The following is a 25,484-nucleotide window of genomic DNA, read 5'->3' on the forward strand; positions in this document are numbered from 1 at the left end:
GGTGTGTTTAAACTCTACACTTATGACTTAGAGAAGAGAGCTTCCGAGAGAAAATTCACAAAATTCTTCATACATTCAAGATTCATTTTTCTGAATTGAAGATTTCAAGTAAGAAAAACTAAGATTACTGAAGCCTCCTCCTATGGAATTCAGAGGGGACGAGAAATCATTTTCAACTGTCTCTTTGCAAACTTGATTTTCTGGGTGATGGATACTCAACTAATTACATGTTGGTGGTGTTGTTAGCACGATAGGCGAAACTCATTTTGTCTAGAATGATGAGTAAATCTTTGTAGAGATTTTAATTCAAGACTTTCTTTATAATTCTTAATTTATGTTGATTGATTGATGTCAAGATTTAAATTCATGTCTTAATGAATTATCAGCCTTTAGACTTATATGTAACTTATTTTGTTTCTGGAAAGTTCAAAGTTGATATATCACTACTAGAAAAAGTAGCAACAAAGATGGAATTTTAGCGACGGACGTCTTCCATTGCTACTACCAACGGATTAATAGTGGATTAGTAAAGACTTATCATTTTATTATTTTAAAAAATTAGATATTAATTTACCAACAGAATTACCAATAGGAGTATTTCGTTGGTACAATATCCGTTGCTAATCTGTAAGTAAAAATTTAAAAATAATAAATTAAATAATTTAGCAACAAAATTTCTCAACGGATGATTTCGTTGGAAAAAAATATTAAAATCGATAAAATCGTATACCTACTAAAAATTTTGTTGATATATATTGGAAGTAAAATTTTAAGTATTACACAATTACCAATGAAAAGATTCTATCAGAAAACTCAAAAAAATTTAATTTCCGCCTAATATTTGACTTTCCTCTAAAATTTTCATTTCCCTCCATCTAATTCCAATTCAAATATTTCATTTCCTCCCAAAATGAAATGCTGCCCACCCTTTATTTCATGAATAATGTTATTTACAGTGAAGACAACCGACAATCGTCTTATGTGACATATACTTGTCAATTTTTGATTTGATGTATAATTCAAAAAATAACTACCATATATATATGTATTAAATATCACATTGTCAAATGTATGTCACATAGAACGATTACTAACAGTCTTTACTACGAATAGCATTACTCTTATTTCATTTCCTAACTCCTGTCTTTTGGGACTTTTGAGCCACCAACTATGAATCCCAATAACTCCAATCTCCGGCCACCATTGCCGTCGGATCTTCATACCAACTTGAAGCCCACACTTCCCTCTTCACTACCCACCCAATCATTTGCCTTAACTCCGGTAGAAATCGAGTGAAAATCGCCCAAAAAAGCCTGCCGACGCACTTAAAAATGGCCAAAATCTCCACTTCCGGCTACATCCAGAACGCGGACTATGCCCATCATCCAAGTCAACCAAGCACCTAATTCCACTCCTAATGATGTATTTATAACACCAAACAAAGCTGAAAATCCAAATCCATAGCAAATTTCGTCTACATCGAAACTGGACAGTTCAAACCCAAATTCCGGCGCTGGCAATGCAAACCACAATGGCGAACCACCTCCCCTACCACCGCTTCATCAAGAAGAAGCTTTTGCACATATGGGTCATAGCAATTTGGACTCAATATGGACGAACAGATTTGGACAATCCATTTTGAGAGAACATTCTATTTAAATTTTTCAATGTGATTTTTTTGTGCTTTGTGGATGATAATTTAAAGACAATATACAATAAAAATTCATCTGGGGTTTAGTTTTTTCCCCCTTAGATTTTTGTTCTTGAAATGTATGTTTATTGGATTTGTTTTGCTCCATTATCATAAATTCTTAATTTCAAGACCCTTTTAGTATCTTGGTCATGTGACTAATCGTAGAAAGACAATGCAGTATCTTAGAGGTCCTTTTGGTGAGATTGAGATATGTCTTTTATTTAATTTCTTTTTAGCACGAAATGTGAAAGATCCAAGTGAATGAGACTTTTCTAATTATTGATTTACAAGTTTAATGGATAGATTTCAATTTCTTGTTGTGATCTAAGGATAATTTGATTTAGTTCACAGATGACACATGCACGATGCACACACTTTCCTCCCAACACACATATATCTTCGGAAATTCTTGGTTCTTGAATCTGAATTGAAAGCTCTGGCTAAATCGAAGCAAGAAAATTACAAGGCAAAATATGGGACAGCAACAATCTATGTTTGTGTATGGAAAATTGACAGATGTTCCTTGTGACAAATGCACTTGACAAAAAATGGATGAACCTGTCATTTATTTTGCATCTTTTTGGATAAAGATTAATGGATGAAGTTTCTTTAAGCGTTTTTACTTATTCTTTGCCAAGTGAATTCATTGAATGGGATTCTGGTTTAGTAAACCATTTTATGTGATTCACTAATCACTATGATGCCTTTATGCACCTTTTTGAGGCTTGTTATTGGTTTTGATTGATATTTTGCTGCAGATAATGAGCCAATCTTGTGCAAGATAACTTTTTTTATTTGGTCTTGTATATGATGCATGAATGCGCCCTTCAACATATGATCTTTTACCCTTAACTGTTTAAATTTTCAAGAATATTAATGAAGATTATTTTTGGATAATTGCTCTGCTTTATAATTTATGTATTTGTAAATTGTAGCAGATGTTTATAGACTCCCTATGTTTTGGGAAATTTTCCTAGGATGTGATGTGCATTATGATATATTAAATTATTGTTGTGTTTCAAATTTTTGTTGGCCCATGTAATTCTGTTCCATTGATCAAGCATTTGACATGCTATAAAGTTCATGTGTAACCATATTTTGCCAATGTCCTTGAACGTAGTATTGTTTTAGAAGATAAATTCGATTGTAGTATATATTGTTTTAGAAGGTGATTAATGCAATATTAGAGAATAATATTTTTTTATAGGAATTGATCCGCCGGTGGAATCACCGGGTCACCGGTTAAACCACTAACCCATTAACCCACTACATTGTCTAGGTTGACATCCAGGTCGGGTCTCACAACTATGTTAACAAGGACCAATGAATCTGTATCAAATTTGGTTTTTTAAGATATTCGTCGAAATGGTTGGATTGATAAATTAATGGGTTGCTCGCTTCTTTGATGATCTTGATTATTGGATTTCAATTTTTAGTTTGAACGTTAATGTATGAATTTTTTAAGAAAATAATTATTAAAATAAAATCACATTTTTTTAAGATTTTAATTCAAATTAGCGATGAAAATCCGTTGGTAATCATAAATGGGCATAATTCGTAGCTAATTTACGACGAAATTTTTTTTCGCTACTTAGCAACAAAGATACACATAGTTAAACACCGACGGCCGCTTCAGTCGCTAAATTACCGAAGACATGAGTAAGTCGTCACTAAATTAGCGGTGGGTATATTATCGACGGATTTCCCAACCGGTCAAATCCGCTTGTGAAAGTCGTCAACGACGAAATTTAAGGCATCTACAACAGAAATTTCCATCTCTAAAGCCGCATTTTTTTTTGTAGTGATAGCTTATACTTAGCAATCAACATAAAATCCTATAGCTGTTAGAAACTGTGGTCTATGCTTCATGCAATTTCCGATAAGACTTATGAAAACCCAGACAACATGTCTCTTGGTTTCTGAAGTTATGGAGTAACTTCACTTATCAGTCTGGCTAAAGAAGCAACTGAAATGCGATTATTTCCACATACGCTCAAGGATGGAGCTAGGGAATGACTCTACACACAACCTGTAGGCAGTATTACCTCTTGGAATGATATGGTTCACAAGTTTACCAACAAACACTTTCCACCAGCTAAAGCTCCAAATAGGCAATTGGACTCGAAAATCTCTCATGAAGCATGGATAGATTTCATGATCTATTTCGAAAGTATCCATATCACAAAATCGGAAAGGGTTTCCAGGTCCAATTCTTTGACACTTTGATTACTTCCAGCTAGTCGTTCTACAGTTGAATCATCATAGAATAGTTCAAGAATCAACATGTGGGAAGAATCCTTCTTTGGAAGATCTAATTACTCATTGTATTACAAAATCTATTACACATTGCACCCGAAAAACATGCATCTTTGTAAATCTAGTAGGACAGATAGCAACAGTACTATTAGAGAGGACAATTGGTACTTTTCTGAGTAATACTGAAACTAACCCAAAAGAAAAGTTATCACTACAAGAAGTGGAGTTCAGTCACTACAGATCTATGTCAAGAAGCATGTTATTGTTAATGAAAGTGTACCTACCACGGATGAGGAAGAAGTGGAACGGTCTGAAAATTTGACAGAAGTGGTTTTAGATTACAATTCGAACACTCCACAAGTTAAGAGAATCATGTCCGTCCATACGTGCCTTCAATCCCATTCAATTGAAGGCTACATAAATACAAGTTTGAAAAGCAATTTGTTAAGTTTTGGAGGTGTTTAAACAGCTTCCTATTAACATACCTTTCACTAATGCCTTAATACAAATGTTGAGCTACACGAAACTCATGAAGGACATTGTCAAACAAAAGGAAGCTGGAAGATAATGAGACCATGATGTTGACAAAGGAGCGCAGTGTTATATTGCGGAACAAACTACCTCCAAAGCTTAAGGATCTAGGGAGTTTCAGTATCCCTTTTACTATTAAAATTAATTACTTTAATAAAGCTTTGGGTGGTTTTGGTGCTACAATTAATTTAATGAACTTTTCTGTATATAAAAAGTAATGTTTGGAAGAAGCAAAGGCCACAATGGTTTCATTGAAACTTGTATATTAGTCAATCAAACACCCTTGAGGAATAATTGAAGATATTTTGGTGAAAGTTAACAAATTTCCTGCCAAGTTTATCATCTTGGACATATATAGAGGAGAATAAGGATGTTCTATTTATTATATGACGTACATTTCTAGCTACTAGTCGAGCTGTGGTTGATATGAAGAAGGGTCAAGTTATTTTTATGCTAAATGAGGAGCAATTGATAATTAATTTCTTCTAGGCTATCAAATATCAGGTAAAAATTCTAGTGCCTATTTCATTCTGAATTTGTACCATCATATTATGAGGAAATTGATGCTTGCGTTTTGAAGCACCCCTTGTTGTAGAGGAATCTACATTTTATTGATCAAAGGTAGGAGAGGATCATTGGTCATTCTCACTATTATTTCCTTGATGGTTATTCTATTTTAACCAAATTCCGATAGCCTCGGAGGATCATGATATTATTTTGTTCACTTTCCGTTATGGCACATTTGCATACAGAGGATGCCAATTGAATTATGCAATGTTGTTATTTAATTTCAACATTGTATGAAGTCTCTCTTCTAAGACATAGTGGAGAATTACATAAAGGTGTTCATGGGTGATTTTTGTTTTTAGGTTATCATTTGATGAGTGCTTGAATCGCTTGGGCTTGATCTTGCAATGATATGAAGAAACCAACCTAGTACTGAACTAGAAAAAATAATGTCATTTCGTGGTTTAAGAGGGAATTATGTTATCATGTTTTAGCTAAGGGATTTGAGATTGGACAGAGCAAAGATTCATTAAGGACTTCTTCAAAATCATCAAACTGTTATGCAATCTACCCGAGAAGGATTACTCGTTCCATTTTTCCGCAGTTCTTTTAACACTCTGGAGGAAAAGTTGATATCAACATTAGTTCTAATTGTACTTGATTGGGTCTTCCTTTTAAATTTATGTGATACGTTAGTGAATATGCATCATCGCATAAAATAATATATCTCATGCGAGTTACTATGCCAGTGTGACTCTTTTTGAGGCACAATCGAACTATGCCACCACCTCAAAATAGCTTCTAGCAATGGTCTTTGCTTTCAATAAATTTCATTCATATCTAATGTGATCAAAGGTGATAGTTTATATAGGTCATGTCACCTTGGAATATTTTCTTTCGAAGAAAGACACCTAGTTGAGGCTTATTTGATGGATACTTCTCCTGCAATAGTTTAATCTGGAGATTCACGATAAGAAAGCGTGCAAGAATGTGATTGTTGACCATCTATCTCAAATTGAATTGTCAGAACCAGGTATGCAAATTTTATGATTATTTTCCAGTTCCATCATTCTTCTTGATTACATGAGTCATTAGAAGAAGAAAAATCCTTCAGTGATATCAAGCATTACTTCTACAATAATCCTATTCTCGACAAGTGGATTATTCTACTGTTGGGTTTTATGATACCCAATAATCCGGGCGATGATTTAAAACAGTTGTCGGATTATTTATCGACACCATGGACTTGGCTTAGCTCGGAGACGAAATACACTTTTGGATGGCTCGGGTTTGGGTTGGATAATTATTTGGTTAGTTGAACCATTTAGTGATTAATATGGAGTTGGAAATTGGCCTATTAATTTAGGTTATATGGTAGCCCACTTAGAGATCTCTTAGCCCATATTTGGTGACCTAAACTAACCTATATATATATATATATATATATATATATATATATATATACACACACACACACACACACACACACACACCAGCCGTTTTGGTGTGTGTGTGTTGTAGCAATGGAAAAGAGAGTTGTGAGAAGAGAGACAGGCGAGAGAGAGGGAAGCCATGTGAGGTTGTGAATGAGATTTAACCATTGTGATATCTTCTTCTTCCTCTCCATACCTTTGTGGATGGCTAACACTACCATCCTTCTCCTTTGTGGGGTTAGAGAGAAAGAGAGCAGTTCAAAGTGAAGGTGAAAGGCTCGGGTCGAGCCAGGGTAAATCGGTATTCGTTTGATTATTTTCTGAGCCAGGAATCAAGATTTATCGAGAGATTTTCACAAAATCTACATTGTATATTGGACGAAGAAATGGATCAGATTCTAGCCCACTTACACTCATCAAATTATGCTGGATATTTTGGAGCATCCAAGACTGCCATAAAAATCTTACAGTAGGAATGCTATTGGGTGATATTGTTTTGGGATTCACATGACTTCGTTCAGAGGGTGATCTATACCAGTGAATAAGAAGTACATCAAGGTGCAATGAAATGCCTTTCAAAAGCATTCTTATGTTGGAGCTATTCAATGTTCGGGGTATAGACTTCATGCGACCATTTTCGCCTTCATTTAAGAATCAATACATCTTGGTAGGGGTGGATAACCTATTGAAATGGATGGAGACAGTAGCTTTGCTGACCAATGATGCCCAGTTGTGGTACAGTTTTTGTAAAAGAGCGTACTCACGATTTATAGAACTCCTTGAACCATTATTAGCAATACAGGAATGCATATTGCAATAGCCAGTTTAAAATGATGTTGGCTAAATATGGTGTTCATCATCGCATCTCGACTCCCTACCATTCTCAAAGTAGTGGGAAAGTGAAGATGTCCAATCGAGAGTCGAAACGTATTCTCAAGTCACGACAAATTCCTCTTGTAAGGATTGATTGAAGAAACAAGAAATACATTATGGGCATGTCACTTGACTTTTAAAACACCTATTGACATGTCTACGTATCATTTGGTTTTTGGGAAAGTATGTCACCTTCAAATTGAGTTAGAGCATCGAGCATATTGGGTTGTTCGCACTTAGAATTTTGACATCAAAATAGCTGGTGAGAAGAGATTTTTCCAACTCAATTAAATTGAAGAGTTCTGTTTGGGAGCTCATGAGTGAAAACGTGTGCTAGTTATTTAGTTATTTATTTTAGCATAATATGTAATTTCCTATTATTGTAAGTTTCCTATTATTTTTAGGTTTCCTTGTAGTAGTATAAAAACTGTTTTTTACTTTCTTTGAAAACCTAATTTTGATGGCTCAATAGATTTTGGTTCTCTCTTTATTCTTCTTCTTCTTCTCTTCTCTTTTCTTCTTTTTGAATTGATTCAACATATTGGTTTACGATTCATTATATTGTTATCATGGTATCAGAGCCTATAATTGAGTGAAATTTGTGAAATCTATTTGGGTCGTGCTGAAATCAAGATAGAAATCAGGCAAAGAAAGTTTGTATGAAAAACCTATTCGACCGCAACTTAAAATCAGGATTCCGACCAAACTGGAGATCCATTAAGAAAACGGAGACCAGATCCTTGTTCAACAGGTTGAGACGAAATGTCCGGTCAGGCGCATGTCGGTGTTAGGCGGAGCGTGGCGGTGGCGCGTGAGGACCACGCGCAAAGACGATGGTGGCGCGTGAAGGCGCGTGCATCATTTTTTCGGGGTGATTCCAAAAGGCAGTTTGTTCCTTGGTAAATTTCTGATCTTTTGGTGGTATTACTTTGGTTATACGTATAATGTGCAGTATATTTTAACTATAGTTTGTGGAAGTACGTTGGTTATCGTTAGTTTCCTTAAAAAATTGGATAATTTTGTTGATTCATAGTTGGTTATTTATTGACTTTATGATGGCAACTGAAAGAGATGATTCACTTCAATCCATTAGTGTCAGACTAAATGGTAAAAATTACTCACATTGGAGTACAGTGATGAGAAATTTTTTAAAGGAAAAAAGATTATGGGGCTATGTTAGCGGAACTATTGTGAAACCCGAGAACACTGCTCAGAATTATGTAACAAAGTTAGATAATTGGCAGTCAAACAACGCGAAAATTCTCACTTGGATTCACAATTCCATTGAGCAATCTATTGGTACACAATCAGCGAAGTTTGAAACAACAAAAGAAGTTTGGGAGCATTTTCAAACATTATACACTAAATCTAACTTTGTAAAATGGTATCAGATGGAAATTGATATACGGGCTTTACATCAGAAAGATATGAGTATTCTTGAGTTCTACGCTGCTATGAACTCTATCTGGGATGAGCTGGCTTTTACGGAATCAGCAGGACTGAAAGCATGTGAGGAATATATTACTTTTAGATAGGAGCATTGATTAGTTCAGTTTTTGATGGCACTTCGCAGTGATATTGAGGGACTTAGAGGCTCTATTTTGCATCGCACTCCACTTTCTTCAATTGATTCGGTGGTTAGTGAACTTGTAGCTGAAGAAATACGTTTGAAATCTCTTGCAAGAGAAGTATCTCTTCCTCCATCTAGCACCTCAGTGTTGGTTGTACCTTCTCGACTGTTCACACAGAACCAGAATAAAGGTTATGTGCGAGTTGCTACTGATGAGTGTAACTTTTGTAAACAAAAAGGACATTGGAAGTCTCAATGTCCAAAGCTATTGAAAAAGCAGCAACCTCAATCACAGCAGCGATCTTATTGTCCCAATGCTAACATAGCTGCCACCATGCCACCTGATGATTCATCCATACTTGGAGCACCACCTTCATCCAATCCCATGTTGACGGACTTAGCAGAGCAGTTTCAGAAATTCTTAGCCACACAACCACATGCTATGTCAGCCTCCACTCATATAGGTTTGTTATCATAGAATCACTCAGGTATTTCTTCCTCATGAATCTTTGACTCAGGTGCTTCCAAACACATGTCATATAATTCAAAACTCTTTAATGACTTGCGTCCTTCCAACCCATCTATGTCTGTTATGACTGCTGATGGTACACCATTACCTTTAGCAGGTGTTAGTTCAGTTAATACACATAATTTGTCATGTCAAATGTCTATTGTGTTCCAGCTCTTACTTTGAATCTTATCTTTATTGGTCAATTGTGTGATTCTGGATACTTAGTTCAGTTTTCTTCTACTGGTTGTCATGTGCAGGATCCTCAATCTCAGAATCTGATTGGGATAGGCCGTAAACAAGGAGGGTTATATGTTCTGGACAATCTAAGATCATTACACGTTGTAGCCTCTGGTGTTGATTTGTCATCTTTTTCTTTGAATTCATCGTCTTCTAGTTTTTATTTGTGGCATTCTCGCCTTGGCCATGTTTCCGCTAGTCGTTTAAATTTTTTAGTTTCTAAGGGTCAATTGGGAAATATACAAACACGTGATATTTCTGATTGTAGTGGTTGCAAATTAGCAAAATTTTCTGATTTACCTTTTCCTCGAAGTATTTCTCATTCTGTTGCACCATTTGATCTTGTTCACTCCGATGTGTGGGGACCTGCTCCAGTTACTATAAAAGGAGGTTCTCGATATTATGTGTCATTTATTGATGATTATAGTCGTTATTGTTGGGTTTATCTTATGAAGCGACGATCTGACTTTCTTTCTATTTATCGATCATTTAGAGCACTTATTAAAACTCAACATTCAACTGTAATTAAATGCTTTAGATCTGACTTGGGTAGAGAGTATACTTCATCCGAATTCTCTAAATTGTTTGCTCTTGATGGCACTATTCATCAAACCTCTTGTACTAATGCCCCACAACAAAATGGTATTACTGAACGAAAGCATAGGCACATTGTGGAAACTGCTCGTTCACTTCTTTTATCTGCAAAAGTTCCCAGTGAGTTTTGGAGAGAAGCAGCTCTTACTGCCGTTTCTTTAATTAATAAGATTTCATCTTCCCACAATTCAGGTTTATCACCCTTTGAAACATTGTATGGGCATCCTCCGGATTACTCCTCATTGAGAGTCTTTGGTTGTACTTGCTTTGTTCTTCGTCCTGAAGTTGAACGTAATAAGTTGACATCTCGCTCTGCTATTTGTGTTTTTTTGAGTTATGGGCAAGGGCAAAAGGGTTATCGTTGTTTCGATCCCATTAATAATAAATTATATGTCTCTCGTCATGTCGTGTTTCTTGAGCACATTCCATTCTTCTCCATTTCTGATAATACTCATGACGTGACCAAAACTGACCTCATTTATATTGATCCATTCTCTGATGAGATAAACAATTCACCTTCCCATATCCCATGTACTATTGATTCTTCATGTCCTACAGGTATGCATGCTTTCAGAGTCTTTTGTTTCCATCAACCTCATCATTAGTGCTCCGTGCCTACTCTGATGCTGATTGGGCCAGCGACCCCATTGATCGCAAGTCCACTACGGGTTTTTGTGTATTTTTGGGTGATTCACTTATCTCTTGGAAAAGTAAGAAGCAGACTGTTGTTTTTCGCTCCTCTACAGAAGCAGAGTATCGAGCTATGGCATCTACCACCACCACTAAGATTGTGTGGTTGCGATGGTTACTTGCAGACATGGGTGTTTCTTATTCCTCCCCAACTCCCATGTATTGTGATAATACTAATGCCATTTAGATCTCTCACAACTCTGTGTTCCATGAACGCACAAAGCATATTGAGATTGATTATCATCTGGTTCGTCATCATCTGCAGACTGGCACCATTTCCTACCTTTTGTTTCTTCATCGTTGCAGCTTGCTGACTTCTTCACTAAGTCTCATCCAGTTCATCGTTTTCGCTTTTTGCGTGACAAACTTTCGCTGCTTCTTACTTTAGCATCTTGAGTTTGAGGGGGGATGAAAACATGTGTTAGTTATTTAGTTATTTATTTTAGCATAATATGTAATTTCCTATTATTGTAAGTTTCCTATTATTTTTAGGTTTCCTTGTAGTAGTATAAAAACTGTTTTTTACTTTCTTTGAAAACCTAATTTTGATGGCTCAATAGATTTTGGTTCTCTCTTTATTCTTCTTCTTCTCCTCAATTTTTTCTTTTTGAATTGATTCAACATATTGGTTTAAGATTCATTATATTGTTATCAATGAGAATGCAGGGGGGAAAAATAAAAAAAAAAAAAAAATGGTGGCTCACATACACATTGAAAGAAGGCAATTTGAGATCAATTAACAAGTGTTGTTATATAATTCTTGTCTCGAATTCTTTTTGGGAAAATTGCTGTCGAGGTCATCGGGTTCGTTTACAGTCCGTAAGAACTTCAAATTTTCTTGAAAATTTATTTTTCTTGTATGAATGATGATATTTGAAATTGAATTTAACAACTTCAAGTTTTACATGTTTCGTCATGCCTTCAAGGTGTTCGACTAAATGTTTCGTCCCCCCCACATTTGAGCAATTCTTGGAAACCAAATTGCACAACGCAGGCCACTTCTGATCCATGTTAGGTACGCATGAATATATTTTCATTTATGTCGATTTTGCATCACATTTCGGACACACAGCACAACACACTGCATTATTGGTAGCAAGAACGAATTCAATGCTAAAGATAAATTTCCTAACAATAAAGCATTAAATACTGAATAAATTTCCATAACGACACAAGTACAATTTCAGAAGTCCCTACTTTTGGATCAGGAAGAACCTAAGAATTGATTTTACATGTCCAATTCTCCAATATAGAAGCAATAATCTTTGACATGATTTTGAGTCCAAGAATGTAGGGAAATCTCCATTCAGTATCAATGAAAACAAAGGAGCATCCACACAGAGCGTAACACTCACTTGGGGTTGTCTGTTTGAGGTAAGAGGATTGACATTTATATTCGAGATGAACGATAGGTCAAAAAAGCAGCAAATGAATGACATTACGAATGCGAATTTTTAGTCGGACCAAAACCTTTGAATTGATTCTAAGGCCGGAAGATTTTCATGTTTCAGGGGTTGTTTTGTACATAAAACTTCCTAGGGATGTACTAGATAAGGATAAATCTTTTGGTATATATTTTGGGTCCATTAGGGTGTTCATATACTCACATGGGGTGGGAGCCACTGTCATTCTCATGTTTCAGGGGCTGTTTTGTACATAAAACTTCCTAGGGATGTACTAGATAAGGATAAATCTTTTGGTATATAATTTTGGGTCCATTAGGGTTTTCATATACACACATGGGGTGGGAGCCACTGAGGACAATGGCCCCCACCCATGTGAGTGTATGGATACCATTATGGACCCAAAATTATGTACTCTAAACACAACACACTAGATAATGTATTTTTTTAAGAGTGCACTACAGAGATTTTTTTCGGCGAGGAATGACTACGTCTTTTACGATATAAGAAACTACATTAGCAAAAACAAAAGTGGGGAGCAAAGATAAAACCTAAGACTCACCACAAGATGCTTGATGGACCATAAATTACCTCTCCAATCTCGACTCGTTCTTTCTTGACAGAAAATGTTGTCAAGTATGTATAATGGCTTGGCAAAATTTACCCTACCACAATTGGTCATGTGCAGGACATGTGATATTTTTCAAAATTATTTCGTTTTCCATTCCATTAGAATTCTTGCAACAAGATTGAATGTCTGGGGACACCTAAATGCCAAGAAACTTTGATTGAGAACCTTGTGTACAAATTTCCCAAAAAATTGGTGTTACTTGTTCTGGGCTGAGCCAAACGTTCTCTAAAGAAGAAGAAGAAGGTACTTTGAAAAAAATAATAAAATAAAATAAAATAAAATAAAATAAAATAAATTACTTTTTAAAGGCCAATTTAATAATATTCTCAAAGAAAAACCAATAATTTATTTCTAAGACAATTTTTCCCGTACCTGGAAGATCAATTTTAATTGAGCATGATTGTTACCAACATTAACAGTGATGGATCCACAAATGTTATCTACCGAAAATATGACATAACTAAGAATAAATTGAATGCAGTAGGTAACAATAACTTGGTCATTTTGATGTTTATTGAGAATAATATTGTTATTAAATATCAAACAAATTGAGACATTGAAATTTATCGCTTACATCACAAAGATTTCATCAATGTCGCGGATATCATATCATCAAATTCGTTGGAGTCTCCTCTACATGGTCGAGGCAAGTGTACATCAGGAGGAACTCCCTTTGGGAAAGATTATTTCTCCCAACATTAACAAAATCTTGACTGAAACCCCTCTTTGTATTTCATGACTCTTTCATAGGTTATTCAGCTACAGTGATCTCCAACAGTTACTTGAATGTGTTAGTTTATTATGTCGGACATCAATTTTTTCCACAATAATAAGCTTCTTAATCGAGTTCAGAAGGAACTATAAAACTTGTAGTGCATGTTTGGTACATAGTATTAGACTTTGTTACGCAGAAACTTCAATTAGACAACGTGTCCAATACATGTTGAATAACATTTTTCTTTTTAATAGAGATATTATATATTTTTAACTTAGAGGTATCAGTAAATAACAATAATATAAGATTTCAACAAGAAAAATTAAAAACAAATATAAAATTAAATTTATACTATATAAATGAATTTTTTTAAAGAATATAATCAACATGTCGTGTACGTACATTTTTAAGAAATTACGTATCGACGTATCCGACAAATATCTTATTGGCCGCATATATCCACGTTGTGCAGCATAGGTATTAGAAAATATATTGATAATCAAATATACTATTGCAATCTTGACTGATCGAAGCTTAGTGCACATTTCAAAAATTGGTTGCTAAGCCAAACAAAACATAATCCGCAAGACATGGACGGACCCACATGGGGTCATGTGGGGTCAAATGACTGCACAAATTTTTGGATTTTTTTTTTTTTTTTTTTTTAACCTAACAACTACCCCCTCCAATTGCCAAACCCAATTTTCCAATAGTAACCCATACTTGTGAAAAGCGTGAATCCAATCACTATATCCATATTCATAATCTCATTCCCATAATTCATTTACTCATTTATCCAAATCCAATCCAACTTATGTAATAAGTTTCAATATTACCAAATCAAACCCCATTTTTCCCAAATTACCAATTGCCGAATGTGAGTTGTAATTCGTCTTTCTTTTTTCACTCGTATTTTCCACTTTTAAGTATTCTCTTTGCCATCGGCTCTCCATCGGGCCGTCCCTAAACTGCTTAGCCCCTACTATATAGGTCAGCCCCTGCTGCTACTTGATTACGGACTACGGTGAAAATTTTCATTTTTGACCCCACAGTTCAAAATGTCTAGGTTCGTCCTTGCCGCAAGATAATATGAAGTGGACCATTTAGAGCAGAAGGGCATCACCAGAATTAAACCATGTTTTGCTGTGCTTAAAAGCCGAAATGAAGTCTCTTTCCATTTTTCTTTGTTCCAAATTATGACCAAGTGTGAGAAATACATAAAAGCTTCTTGTTTTTACTATTAAGCGAAGCCAAACACGCCATTGACCATTTAAAGAAGTCCTTGAAGCAAAGTAGAGAAGGTCCATTATTATTGATTCAGTATAATTGTACTGAACTTCGAGAATCTAGTACGGGAAGGGCAGAAAACCGACTAGTGAGTTCATCTCTAGCTCTAACAAGGGTAATTATGGGATCCTAACTAATTTATGAAAAAGGTACTGGGAATTCCTCTATTATACTATACATCAGGAAACTTCCTAGAATAGATGGTTGTTAACTTCAGTCGAGATACAGTCCTGCTTCAAAGTTCTACAAAAAATAGAAGTTCAACGAAAAATAGAGTAATTCTTTTTTGACAGGGACACAGACAAGATGCCAATAGAGGGCTCCACATCGTCCCCTGTTTGGACAAGTCCCTGTCCAAGTAGCAGGGCCTGAAAAACAAGCCAAACGCTACCATCTTCACAAAACAGATTCCATCTGTTACTATTCATCAGTACGGAAGAGTATCTGCTGATGTCGTACGCTCAAGAACTCTTCCTTCATCAGTTGTGTACTTTAGAGAGTATTCACTCCAGAATCACCTACAACATATAGTCACTATTAGGGAAACCGGGTCTTTTTTTTTTTTACAACAGGAAAAAATAAAATAAAATAAAAACTTTAGCATGTAAATATTTGCTTAGAATCTAACTCATAGGAGAATCAATTGACAAACGATCAGGTGATGAGCCCCATTTCTTGTCTGCATTGGCAAAAGATTGGCAATTTTTTTTGTCAGATTACTCATTTAATTGGATTGCTCAAGAGTCACATAGAGTAACATGAGACGAAAATATAAAAATTGAATAAATTAAAGCATCTATCTACTTTTTGGATTATCTAGAGGGCATATTTTAGATGGAATAGTCGGAAAATTCCTATATATCTTAGCTTTGTTTTATGCAATTTACATAGTCCTGTGCTGGAGACAAAATGGCTCATCTAAGATTTGTAAGATAACGGTGTGAATTACTCATGAAAATCCATATAGAATATTATATATTATTTATCATGTTTAGATTCTCATTTTGGAAAAAGTTATTACGGTTTGTTTCCTAAACCTATTTGAGAGAGATTTTGAGAATTGATTTTTTGTTCGTTAGGAGAAAAGTGGGGTCCACCTGTGAGAAACGAAGTCAAATATGACGACTGGAATAGTGAAATAATGATCAAAAAAATCAATTTTTTGGGCCAAAAAATCACTCCCAAATCAATTTCTAGGATTTTTTTATGTTTATTTACTAGATTCTACATTTGAATAAATATTCCTTTTTAGAATAGATGATAGATCCAACTTTGATAATGAAATAAATAAATAGTTTCTCTCCCAATTTCTCTTCCATCTGCCTAATTCTTCTTCCCTTTCTATCTCCCTCTATTTATCTCACCCTCTTCTTCTTTTTTCCTCATTCATTCTTTTCACCTCTCCTCTTTTCCCTTCACCTATAATTCTACTTCTTGGTTTTATTTGATCCTATGTCAATTTGGTAACAGGGTAAGTCATTTTTTCTTTGACCAAATAAATTTCAAGTTCAAATTCAAAATTTATATAATCAAATTCTTGGCCACCTTCAACCACTCAAAAATTCCCCCAACCACTACAAATGAAAATAAAAAAAATCAACTCACAAAAGAACGATTTGACATCATATGGTCAATTTCATTATATGGTCAAAATAGTCGGAGTCGAGTTCTCTCAGTTAGAGTGAAATGATGAATCCTATTAGATAATTATATGATTATTTTTCATGTTTAGATTCTCATTTTGGGAAAGTTGTTAGGATTTATTTACTTAGATTTCCTAGAATTTTTTTATGTTTATTTACTAGATTATCTAAGATATTAAATGTTTCCTTTTAAAATAAATTTTTTGAAACCCCATATAAAGGGGGACTTATACATTATAATAGACGCAACTTTGATAATGAAATAAATTGGTATTTTCTTCCCCAATTTCTCTTCTGTCTGTCTGATTTTTTTTCCCTTTCTATCTCCCCCTCTTCTTCTCTTTTCCTCACATTTCTCTTCTTATCTTCCCTTTCCCCTTCTCCTATAATTCTACTATTTGATTTTATTGCATCCAATGCCACTTCTCGTTTAATGACATATTTGTTTTTCTGTATTATTTTTCATTATGGATGGTGAAGCACAATTTTCAAGTAACAGGATCTAGTTCCAATAATCTTCTGTCACAGTTGAAATTCAAAAACTGAGTTGAATATTCAATGAAATGTCCAAGCATGCTGAGAATACGCTTAAATCTCCATAGCAGAAGAAATATCGAGGCAAATTACGATCTACAGTTTCTCTAGATAGTTATAAACAATCTTACATGTAAAGACACTCAGGAGAAATATTAATACTGTAGATGTTAATGCATTTAGCTGTAATAGTCCATAAAAATATCATAGCTAAGCTTCAATCCAAAAGAAAAAGAATAAACAAGATCTTGGAAATTGGAAGACAGGCCAAAGAAACTTAAATAAACTGCCAATATCGCATTTCCAGGCACGAGCACCAACAGGAATTGCTCCAAGTTTTAGTAGTAATTTACAATTGGTCCTTAAAGAGAGGGTGATCTAGGTTCAAATAAAGTCATATGATACTATGTAATGGAGAGAGAGTTTTATCTCTAGGGAATCTTACTACGTCCAAAAATATTGTTCCATGGAGAAAGTTCTCCAACTATAAAACTGATGTTCAGTGTTTGACACTCACGCAGGTTGATTCTCTGGCACAATGCATAGATCAGACAGCAAATGCTTCTTTTATGAGTGTCTAAAAATTGATTGCAACCTTGTTAATAACTTAGGTAAGTTCGGATCGTAAGTTAACAAGGCTCCTTTAATAGTCTCGAGAGCCAAATCCTGTTGCACTCGAGGTAAGCATGTTCCTTTTGAAGTTTTGGCATGATAAGAAGAAACTAGTCAAAGGAAGAAAAGAGAGGAGCCTCTAGGTTTCCAAGTTTAAAGAAACCGTACAGTCTCATAACAAATTAAGGGAGGAGAAAATAAACCTTTTTGTAAAGTGTAACTAATTATTTCCTCTGTTTGAAACATTAATTTTGTTTTTATCTTTTGGGATGCAAACTGGGAAGATTCTGGAAATGATAATTTTGACTAACCAACTTAATTTCCTCCAAAATGTCAACCATATGACCAGCTCAAAAGTCAAAATAGAGGTATTTATTTATAGCTTTAGAATGAGACACTGGTGATGAATGGTAAAAGAGAGAAGAACACATAGAGCACATAGTTTGAAATATATTAATAAACAAATGTATATAGATGCAATCAGAGAGAGGGATAGAGTAGGGAAATAATAATGCATTCAATCACACAATCAACACTGATTGATAAGTAAAAAACACTGTAAAATTATTCTCAAGCAATACTCTATGACATTGTGTATAGCATCCAATTAATCCATGTCAAGACCTCAAGAAAGTTACGAATATAATAGCAGACACCACGTCGATAATTGAGATAAAAGTAAACTGTAGTAATTGGACATAAATTGAAGCAACTTACCAAAAGACTTGTTTGATCCTTTTACGGCTTCGAAGTTTTTGTATGTATAACCAACAAAACTCAAATCGTTAGGATTACGCAGCTGCAAGAAAAATGTAACATGCGGCAGCTGTTAAGTACAGTAGAAAGAATAATGTGGCACAAAGAGAGTAAATGCCATGATGAGGGGAAATGCCCATTATAAAAATGAACGGGACCTGTAAGGTGACAGTTCCGTAGACAAGACACTAGTTGTCCAATGCCACGGTCAGAAAGGAATTTATCCATGACTAATTTCCTTAGGCTTTCTATTTATAAACTGGTCTTTCATCAGCTCTCTACTCAATGTGGGACTTTATGGATGCCATGTTTAATCGTCGGAAGAAGGTTTCACGAAACGCTTTGGCACTCTATTAAGGTTTGATTCTCCCTATAGAAAAGACAAGATATAAATCAAAGGGTTTACCCTTACGTTTTAAGTTCTTTTGGTTTGATACAACACAAGTTGCATTTTGTTTCAAAGTGATTTTTTATGGCCTTCAAGTCTCCACAATATTATCAGCAAATCAAAGCATCCCTAGCTAGTAAGACTGCCCTCTTATTTGCTTTTGGTAGAACGACATCACCATAAGATGAAAACACATACCATGACATTATCGTCTATGAATTACCTATATCCGTTCATATAATCATATCGGTCAATATATATATAGTTATGAAATATTGTTTCATATCCATTGTTTCCTTTAGAAGCCTCATAATAGCAAAGTAGATGGTCATTCTCAACAAATCGGGGTTTTATTATGATAAGCTTCTTCATCTTTCTTGTGTACGACACAGCTGTGTATCCAAAATGTCACGCCAAGTAGTCTTATACGTATATTCATTGCCAGCTGCAAGGTACTTCTTGTGCATATGTTCATTTTCTAACTCGTACAAGTAAGGCTACGAATAAGCAGATATGAGAATATGCAGTTGCAGTCACAATAATCTCCTTTTACTAATAAATTATATCTCTAAAAGGATTCATGAAATTTTACATTTTTATTTGAAATTAGAAAGAAAAAGTCTCTCTCAACTTCATGAGTAAGATCTAGAGAAAATAAATTCATTGAAAGAAAAATATAATAAATCAAATCAGTGAATAACTGAAGATTATAGAAAGGACAAAAGTAGCCTTCTACATCAAAATATTACAGATGCTGAAAATAAGGACTCTAATTTGGAAACTAACGAGAACTTTTATGAAACTAATAGACAAGTTAATCTGATCAACAAAAGAGAGAAGGGGAAAAATTTTACTGCTCCTTGTGTAGCAACTCAGATTGATGACGTAAATCTTCCAAGGAATTGGATCCTTACTGTTCTAATCCGTGCTATATTCTTAACAATGGACTTTAGTTTTATACCACAGAAATTAACTATTTCATCCCTCTACACAATGTATAGTAATTTAAACATTGAAAATAGTATTTGTAGACAAATAAAATATTTATAATGAAGAGAAAAATATGAGAGGAAATTCTATTTCTTTTTTTTCTTATGGAATAGGCATAGATTACAGTAATAAATAGGAGAGGAAACCATCAATTAGGTTCACCAAACTCCTTAAATCAAGGAAGACTAAATATAGAAAACTAACCAATAAGGAAAAAAGAAAATCTTGGAGATTGAGATGGTAATTATCCTAATTTCATTATCTGGAAACTAACTAATCATAGTTACACCAAAATATTCCACATAAAATCATAAAAAGAAATATTTAATATGAGATCAAGCAAAACAATAATTTTCTTTTTCCAATTTATCAAAATGAAGCAACAAACCTTCCTCCAGGCTCCGTAACTACATTTTGCGGGTGGGGGATCCACCTATCATATAATTACAAAAAATATCAGTCCGGGGGACAAAATTAAGGCTGAAGGTACAATACTAAAGCATCAAGAAGGAAACAAAACAAAGCATCCAGAGATCAGCAATATGGTTGACAGAAGGCAAGTATATTCTCATTCTCAAAAATGATATGAAAGAAGAGAAGAGTCATATAATATATGGTCATTCCTATATAGAGGTGCGATAACAAGATGGGACACGATACACTTTTCAGAACTCTCATTCTCTATGCAAACGGAAGAAAAAATTTACTATTATCATCGAGACAAACCCCTAAAGATTCTACATATGGTAACAACTATGGTTTGATCATGTCAACACATCTTTTCCAAAAAGTATTTCCACCGCATTCATTACAACAGAAAAAGCCTCCTTATTTTCTTTTTTAGACCCTTTTTTCAACTAACCAAAAAGAGGAAAGAACTTTGCCCTTAACTTCTGCCAAGACTAATTCTTCTTCTGTTGTGTGTTGTTCGAAGGTTATTGTGTATGAAAGGTGGTTATATGGCCTTGGATGGATGGTAAAAGGTTGCGGTGTATGTATGGATTGGATGGAAATGGTTGATTAGGATGCTTATTTTTTGGATTTGATAATGAAATTTGTTTGGTTTAAAGAAAAGAACATCCTCTAATACCAAATTGGTGCAAGAGCGTATTAATTTGACAATGAACAATAGAAGAACAAGAGGAGAAAGGGGGTCGAAGAAGAGAACTAATAGCAAAAGAGAAAATCTGTCTTATCATATATTTAATAGTGTTCATTACATTGAATAACCCTCTTTATGTAGAGCAAAGAATCTAAGAATTTAAAATCAAATGTACTTCTAATAAACTATAAATTTAATTGCAATATTAATGGCTTGTTTGAGCCACATTATTTTCAAAAAAATACATTCTTCAATGGTGATTTGACATCATTTGAACCACACATTCTTTATTAAAATAATATTACACGCAAATCTAAAGAAATTTCTTATTTTTTAACAACACATTTTTCATTGATTTGACATGAATAATGCATTTTTTTTCAAGAATGTGGCTCAAACATGGGCTAAATATAGTCTAATCTAATCAAAATATACTTAATTTGAATTAAACTCTATATTAAAATCTATCTAACTTCTTTTTCTATCTATATATTTTTTTCTAACTCCATCAATTACATTGTGAAAGATAAGTTTGTCTAATGTTAGCTCTAGACTTTGATCGGGGACGTCCAAGTTGTAGATGCCGCATAGAGGAAGAAGAACTACCTTTCCTTAATAGTACTCAAAGATTCATGGAAACACAATCTAATACATATAGATGACCTCTCTAATGCTCCCTTGTGATTATACTCTTGTTTCCGTCCTCAATAATGTAGCTAGAACATTAGTACTTAAAAAGACAAGAATTACCATATGTGAATTTTTCAATGAAGAACAAATTCTTTCTAAAATCAAGAATCACACGCATTTAATTCAATTAGTTTTTCCCTTTATCAATAGATACACATGCATCACCAATATGGATAGTGGGCAATCTATCACATAAATCACATCATTCATTCCATGGAAGTTGATTTACCTACATCATCAGTCATATGTGAGGCAGATGAGTACACAAAAAGGATCATTGGCATCATTCATAGTGTAATTAGAGCTCAATAGAAATTTTCTGACTGATAAAAGTAGTTTACCCAATATCAACAATCAAAAGATTGATTCTATAAATTTGAAAAGCAACAACCACTTTTTTATGAATTGTTGGATCACAGTGTTTGCCTTTAGGTTATTGTTGGGGTGACCTAAGGTGGTATTCTCATGGCCAAAGTTTCAACAGCCATTTTGATTATTGTAGTGTCCAACTCCTGAATCATTTTCCATAGGATTAAACTAGATTATATCACCTCCATCACATCTTCCTCTTTCACAACCTCATTAGGAGAAATATTCATGTGCATGCTCAAGATATGCCCTATGGCCCCTATCCTTGTCTTAGAAGCAAAAATTCGGTCTAGGCCTTGAACAGCCAAGACAAACTAACTGAATGAAAAGTACTGTGATTCCAAAAGCATAGTAATTCAAAAATCTACATATTGGTTTCTAACACAAGAAAACTAGAAAACGTTTTCCGGTTCTAAGACAACTTTTATATTTTATCTAAGTTATCATATATTATTTTGAACTCTTTCAAATATCATTAAAAGAGCAAGAGGTTTCTAATTTCCCTGGGCAAATTCTTCAAATTCTCTCTATTTCAATGGTATGAGAAAGAAGCTACTGTCGTGATTTCTAGACCTCTTAGGTTGTCTTTTCAATGAAAATCATGATATGGACATCTTTCTTTGTAGTTCCAAGAAGCCACGAGGTCAACAAAACCATCTAAACAAAACGAGAACAAAAAGTTTTTATATTTCTTGATAATTAAACCTCACAATGTACATCTATTTATAATACAATAATGGAGCCAAAAAAGGAAAAAACTCTCTCCTAATATTAGAGAATATATTTACAGCCCTAAATTTATCAATCAACATTATCAAATGAAAGATTTTGATATCTTTCCTTTGTACACGATTTCCGACACTTCCCCTCAAGTTGGATCATAGATACTGATCATATCCAACTTGCTGATAAAATCATTAAAGTCTCGTTGAGACAACCCTTTGGTGAGAATATCCGCCATTTGTTCCCTTGTAGGATATACACCATACAAATGACTCCTTCAACCATTTCTTTGATAAAGTGTCTATCAATTTCCACGTGCTTCGTTCTATCATACTGAACTGGGTTGAGTGAAATGCTGATGACTGTTTTATTATCACAATAGAATTTTATTGGTAATTTTATTCCAACTTCCAATTCCTCCAAGAGTTTTTTTAACCATAGTCCTTCACATATCCCTTATGCAGCTGCTCTGAATTCGGCTTCGACACTGCTTGTTGCCACTACATTCTATTTTTTACTTCTCCAAGTTACTAAATTTCCCCATACATAGGCATAACAACCTGATGTTGATCTCCCGTCTTCCGGTCCAATCAGCATCTGTAAATAATTCTACTTCTCTTTTTTCACACTTCTTGAAGAATAGTCCCTTTCCATCGGAGCCCTTTAGATACCTGAAAATTTTGTAAACTGCTTCTAGGTCAGCTTCCCTTGGCGAGTGCATGTGTTGACTCATGACGCTAACTGAAAAAGTAATGTCCAGCCTGGTGTGTGGTAGGTAAATTAACTTACCAACCAGTCGTTGGTATCTATCTTTTTCAACTGGTCCTCCTGTCTCATATGTCCTTTTTCTACAGTCTATAAGTGTGTTGCTTGGTTTGCAACCAAGCATGCAAGCTTCAATCAGCAAGTCAAGGATGTATTTTCGTTGTGATATGCTGATACCCCCTTTTGATCTTGCCACCTCCATACCCAAGAAGTACCACATCTGTTCAAAGTCTTTTACTTCAAATTCAAAGGCTCGGCTTTCCTTTAGTTTGTATATCTCGGTTATATTATCTCCAGTAAGGATTATATCGTCTACATACACAATTAGGATTGTTATTTTTCCTTCTTCAAACTGTTGGAAAAACATGGTATGATCTGATTGTCATTGCTGATATCCTTGATTCCTCAGTAGGACTCAACACTTTTGCAAACGTATCAAACCAAGCTCCTGGTGATTGCTTAAGACCATATAATGATTTCTTGAGTTTGCATACGTAGTCTCTTTCATCCCCATTACTGAAACCTGGTGGTATTGTCATGAATACTTCTTCTTCCAATTTTTCATTCAAAAAAGAGTTCTTAATATCCAATTGCGAGAAGGCCAATCCAAGTTGGTTGCTAGAGATAAGAGAACTCGAACGGTATTTAGTTTTGCCATGCAAATGTCTCCAAGTAGTCAATACCACATGTCTGTGTGTATCCTTTAGCTACCAACTGAGATTTATAACGTTTTATCGACCCATCAGCTTTATACTTCATATTAAAGACCCATTTACAACCAACAGGTTTCTTGTCCTTTGGTAACTTCACCATATTCCAAGTTTCATTTTTTTCTAAAGCCCACATTTCCTCCATTATTGTCAAGGTTAGCAATAAAGGTACAAAATTTTGTAGATAGAGTTTGATAAGACAAATTTAGAGATAGGGTGGAGAGTACATGATCGATTTTTTTTTCTCAGAGCAATAGTTAAATCATCACTTGGAGATCCAGACTTATCGAATAGGATTTCATTATGTCCTATCACAGGCTCCAACTCTTTTGGAGCCTCAGGTGCGAGGTTTCCCTTATACTTTAAGTTCGGCCTCCTTGAGTAAACGAATATTTCCTTGTTCTTTTTGTTTTCCTGCATCTCCACCTGCATTCATGTTTCCTTCCATAGATGACATATTAGACGTAACATGTCTAGAATAGGTTGGTTAGGGAGGAAAGATGTCAAAGTTGAAAAATTCTTCAAAGGACTTCTCTTCACTTAGATTCTCTCCCTGAAGAAAATGTTTTTTGAAGTAGGGTGTGTTTTCAAAGAAGGTGACATCGTGGCTAAAAAAGACCCTTTTTGTTGATGGATCATAGCATTTATATCCCTTCTGAGTAGGTGCGTATCCAATGAACACACATTTAAGTGTACGAGGTTCTAGTTTGTTTCGATAAGAGTGAATATAGGTAAAGGCCATACATCCAAACACTGTCAGAGGTAGGTTAAAGTTAAGACAAGATGTAGGGAAGTGTGTTTGGAATTTCTGAAGGGGTGAGTCAAAGGATAGGGTACGACTAGGCATTCTATTGATTAGATATGTGGCTGTTAAAATGGCATTGCCCCATAATAGTTTTGGCATGTTTGTGGTGAACATTAATGCACGTGCAACTTCAAGAAGGTATCTATTTTTCCGCTCAGCGACCCCATTTTGTTGAGGAGTATTGACACAAGAAGTTTGGTGGACTATCCCATGGTTTTGTAGATAGTCTCGTAATGTAGTATTGATGTATTCTGTGCCGTTATCGGTGCGGAGTATTTGGATCTGTGTCTGAAATTGTGTATGAATCATTGAGTGAAAGTTGATAAATACATAGCGAACTTCAGATTTTTCTTTTAGTAGATAGACTGAACAGACTCTGGTATGGTCATCTATGAACGTGATAAACCATCTAGTGTTTGTTCGATTCGGGGTTCGAGAAGGTCCCCATAAGTCACTGTGGATCATA

The 25,484-nt window shown here is 34.7% G+C and overlaps 1 protein-coding gene and 1 long non-coding RNA gene across 2 annotated transcripts; both read right to left on the bottom strand.

The window, feature by feature from the left end:
• Positions 1–14,926: 14,926 nt before the first annotated feature.
• LOC111399472 lies at positions 14,927–15,589 on the bottom strand. Its single transcript, XR_002703674.1, has 2 exons — positions 15,560–15,589; positions 14,927–15,449 (listed from the first exon to the last, which is right to left on the bottom strand). It is a non-coding gene; the product is annotated as an uncharacterized LOC111399472 (long non-coding RNA).
• Positions 15,590–24,148: 8,559 nt separating this feature from the next.
• LOC111399849 (uncharacterized mitochondrial protein AtMg00820-like) lies at positions 24,149–24,645 on the bottom strand. The gene is made up of 2 exons (XM_023027343.1): positions 24,483–24,645; positions 24,149–24,336 (listed from the first exon to the last, which is right to left on the bottom strand). Exons 1-2 carry the CDS (start codon positions 24,643–24,645, stop codon positions 24,149–24,151), a joined length of 351 nt encoding a protein of 116 aa, XP_022883111.1.
• Between the last annotated feature and the right edge of the window lie 839 nt (positions 24,646–25,484).

Source organism: Olea europaea, chromosome 9 (genome assembly GCF_002742605.1).
Source record: "Olea europaea var. sylvestris chromosome 9, O_europaea_v1, whole genome shotgun sequence".
Classification (NCBI taxonomy): Eukaryota; Viridiplantae; Streptophyta; class Magnoliopsida; order Lamiales; family Oleaceae; genus Olea; species Olea europaea.

Coding starts and splice junctions, on each gene's coding strand:
- LOC111399849 (XM_023027343.1), bottom strand. CDS start 24,645: ATGCAGGTGGAGATGCAGGAAAACAAAAAGAACAAGGAAATATTCGTT. Junction 24,337..24,482: donor CGATAAGTCTGGATCTCCAA/GTGATGATTTAA, acceptor TGTGGGCTTTAG/AAAAAAATGAAACTTGGAAT.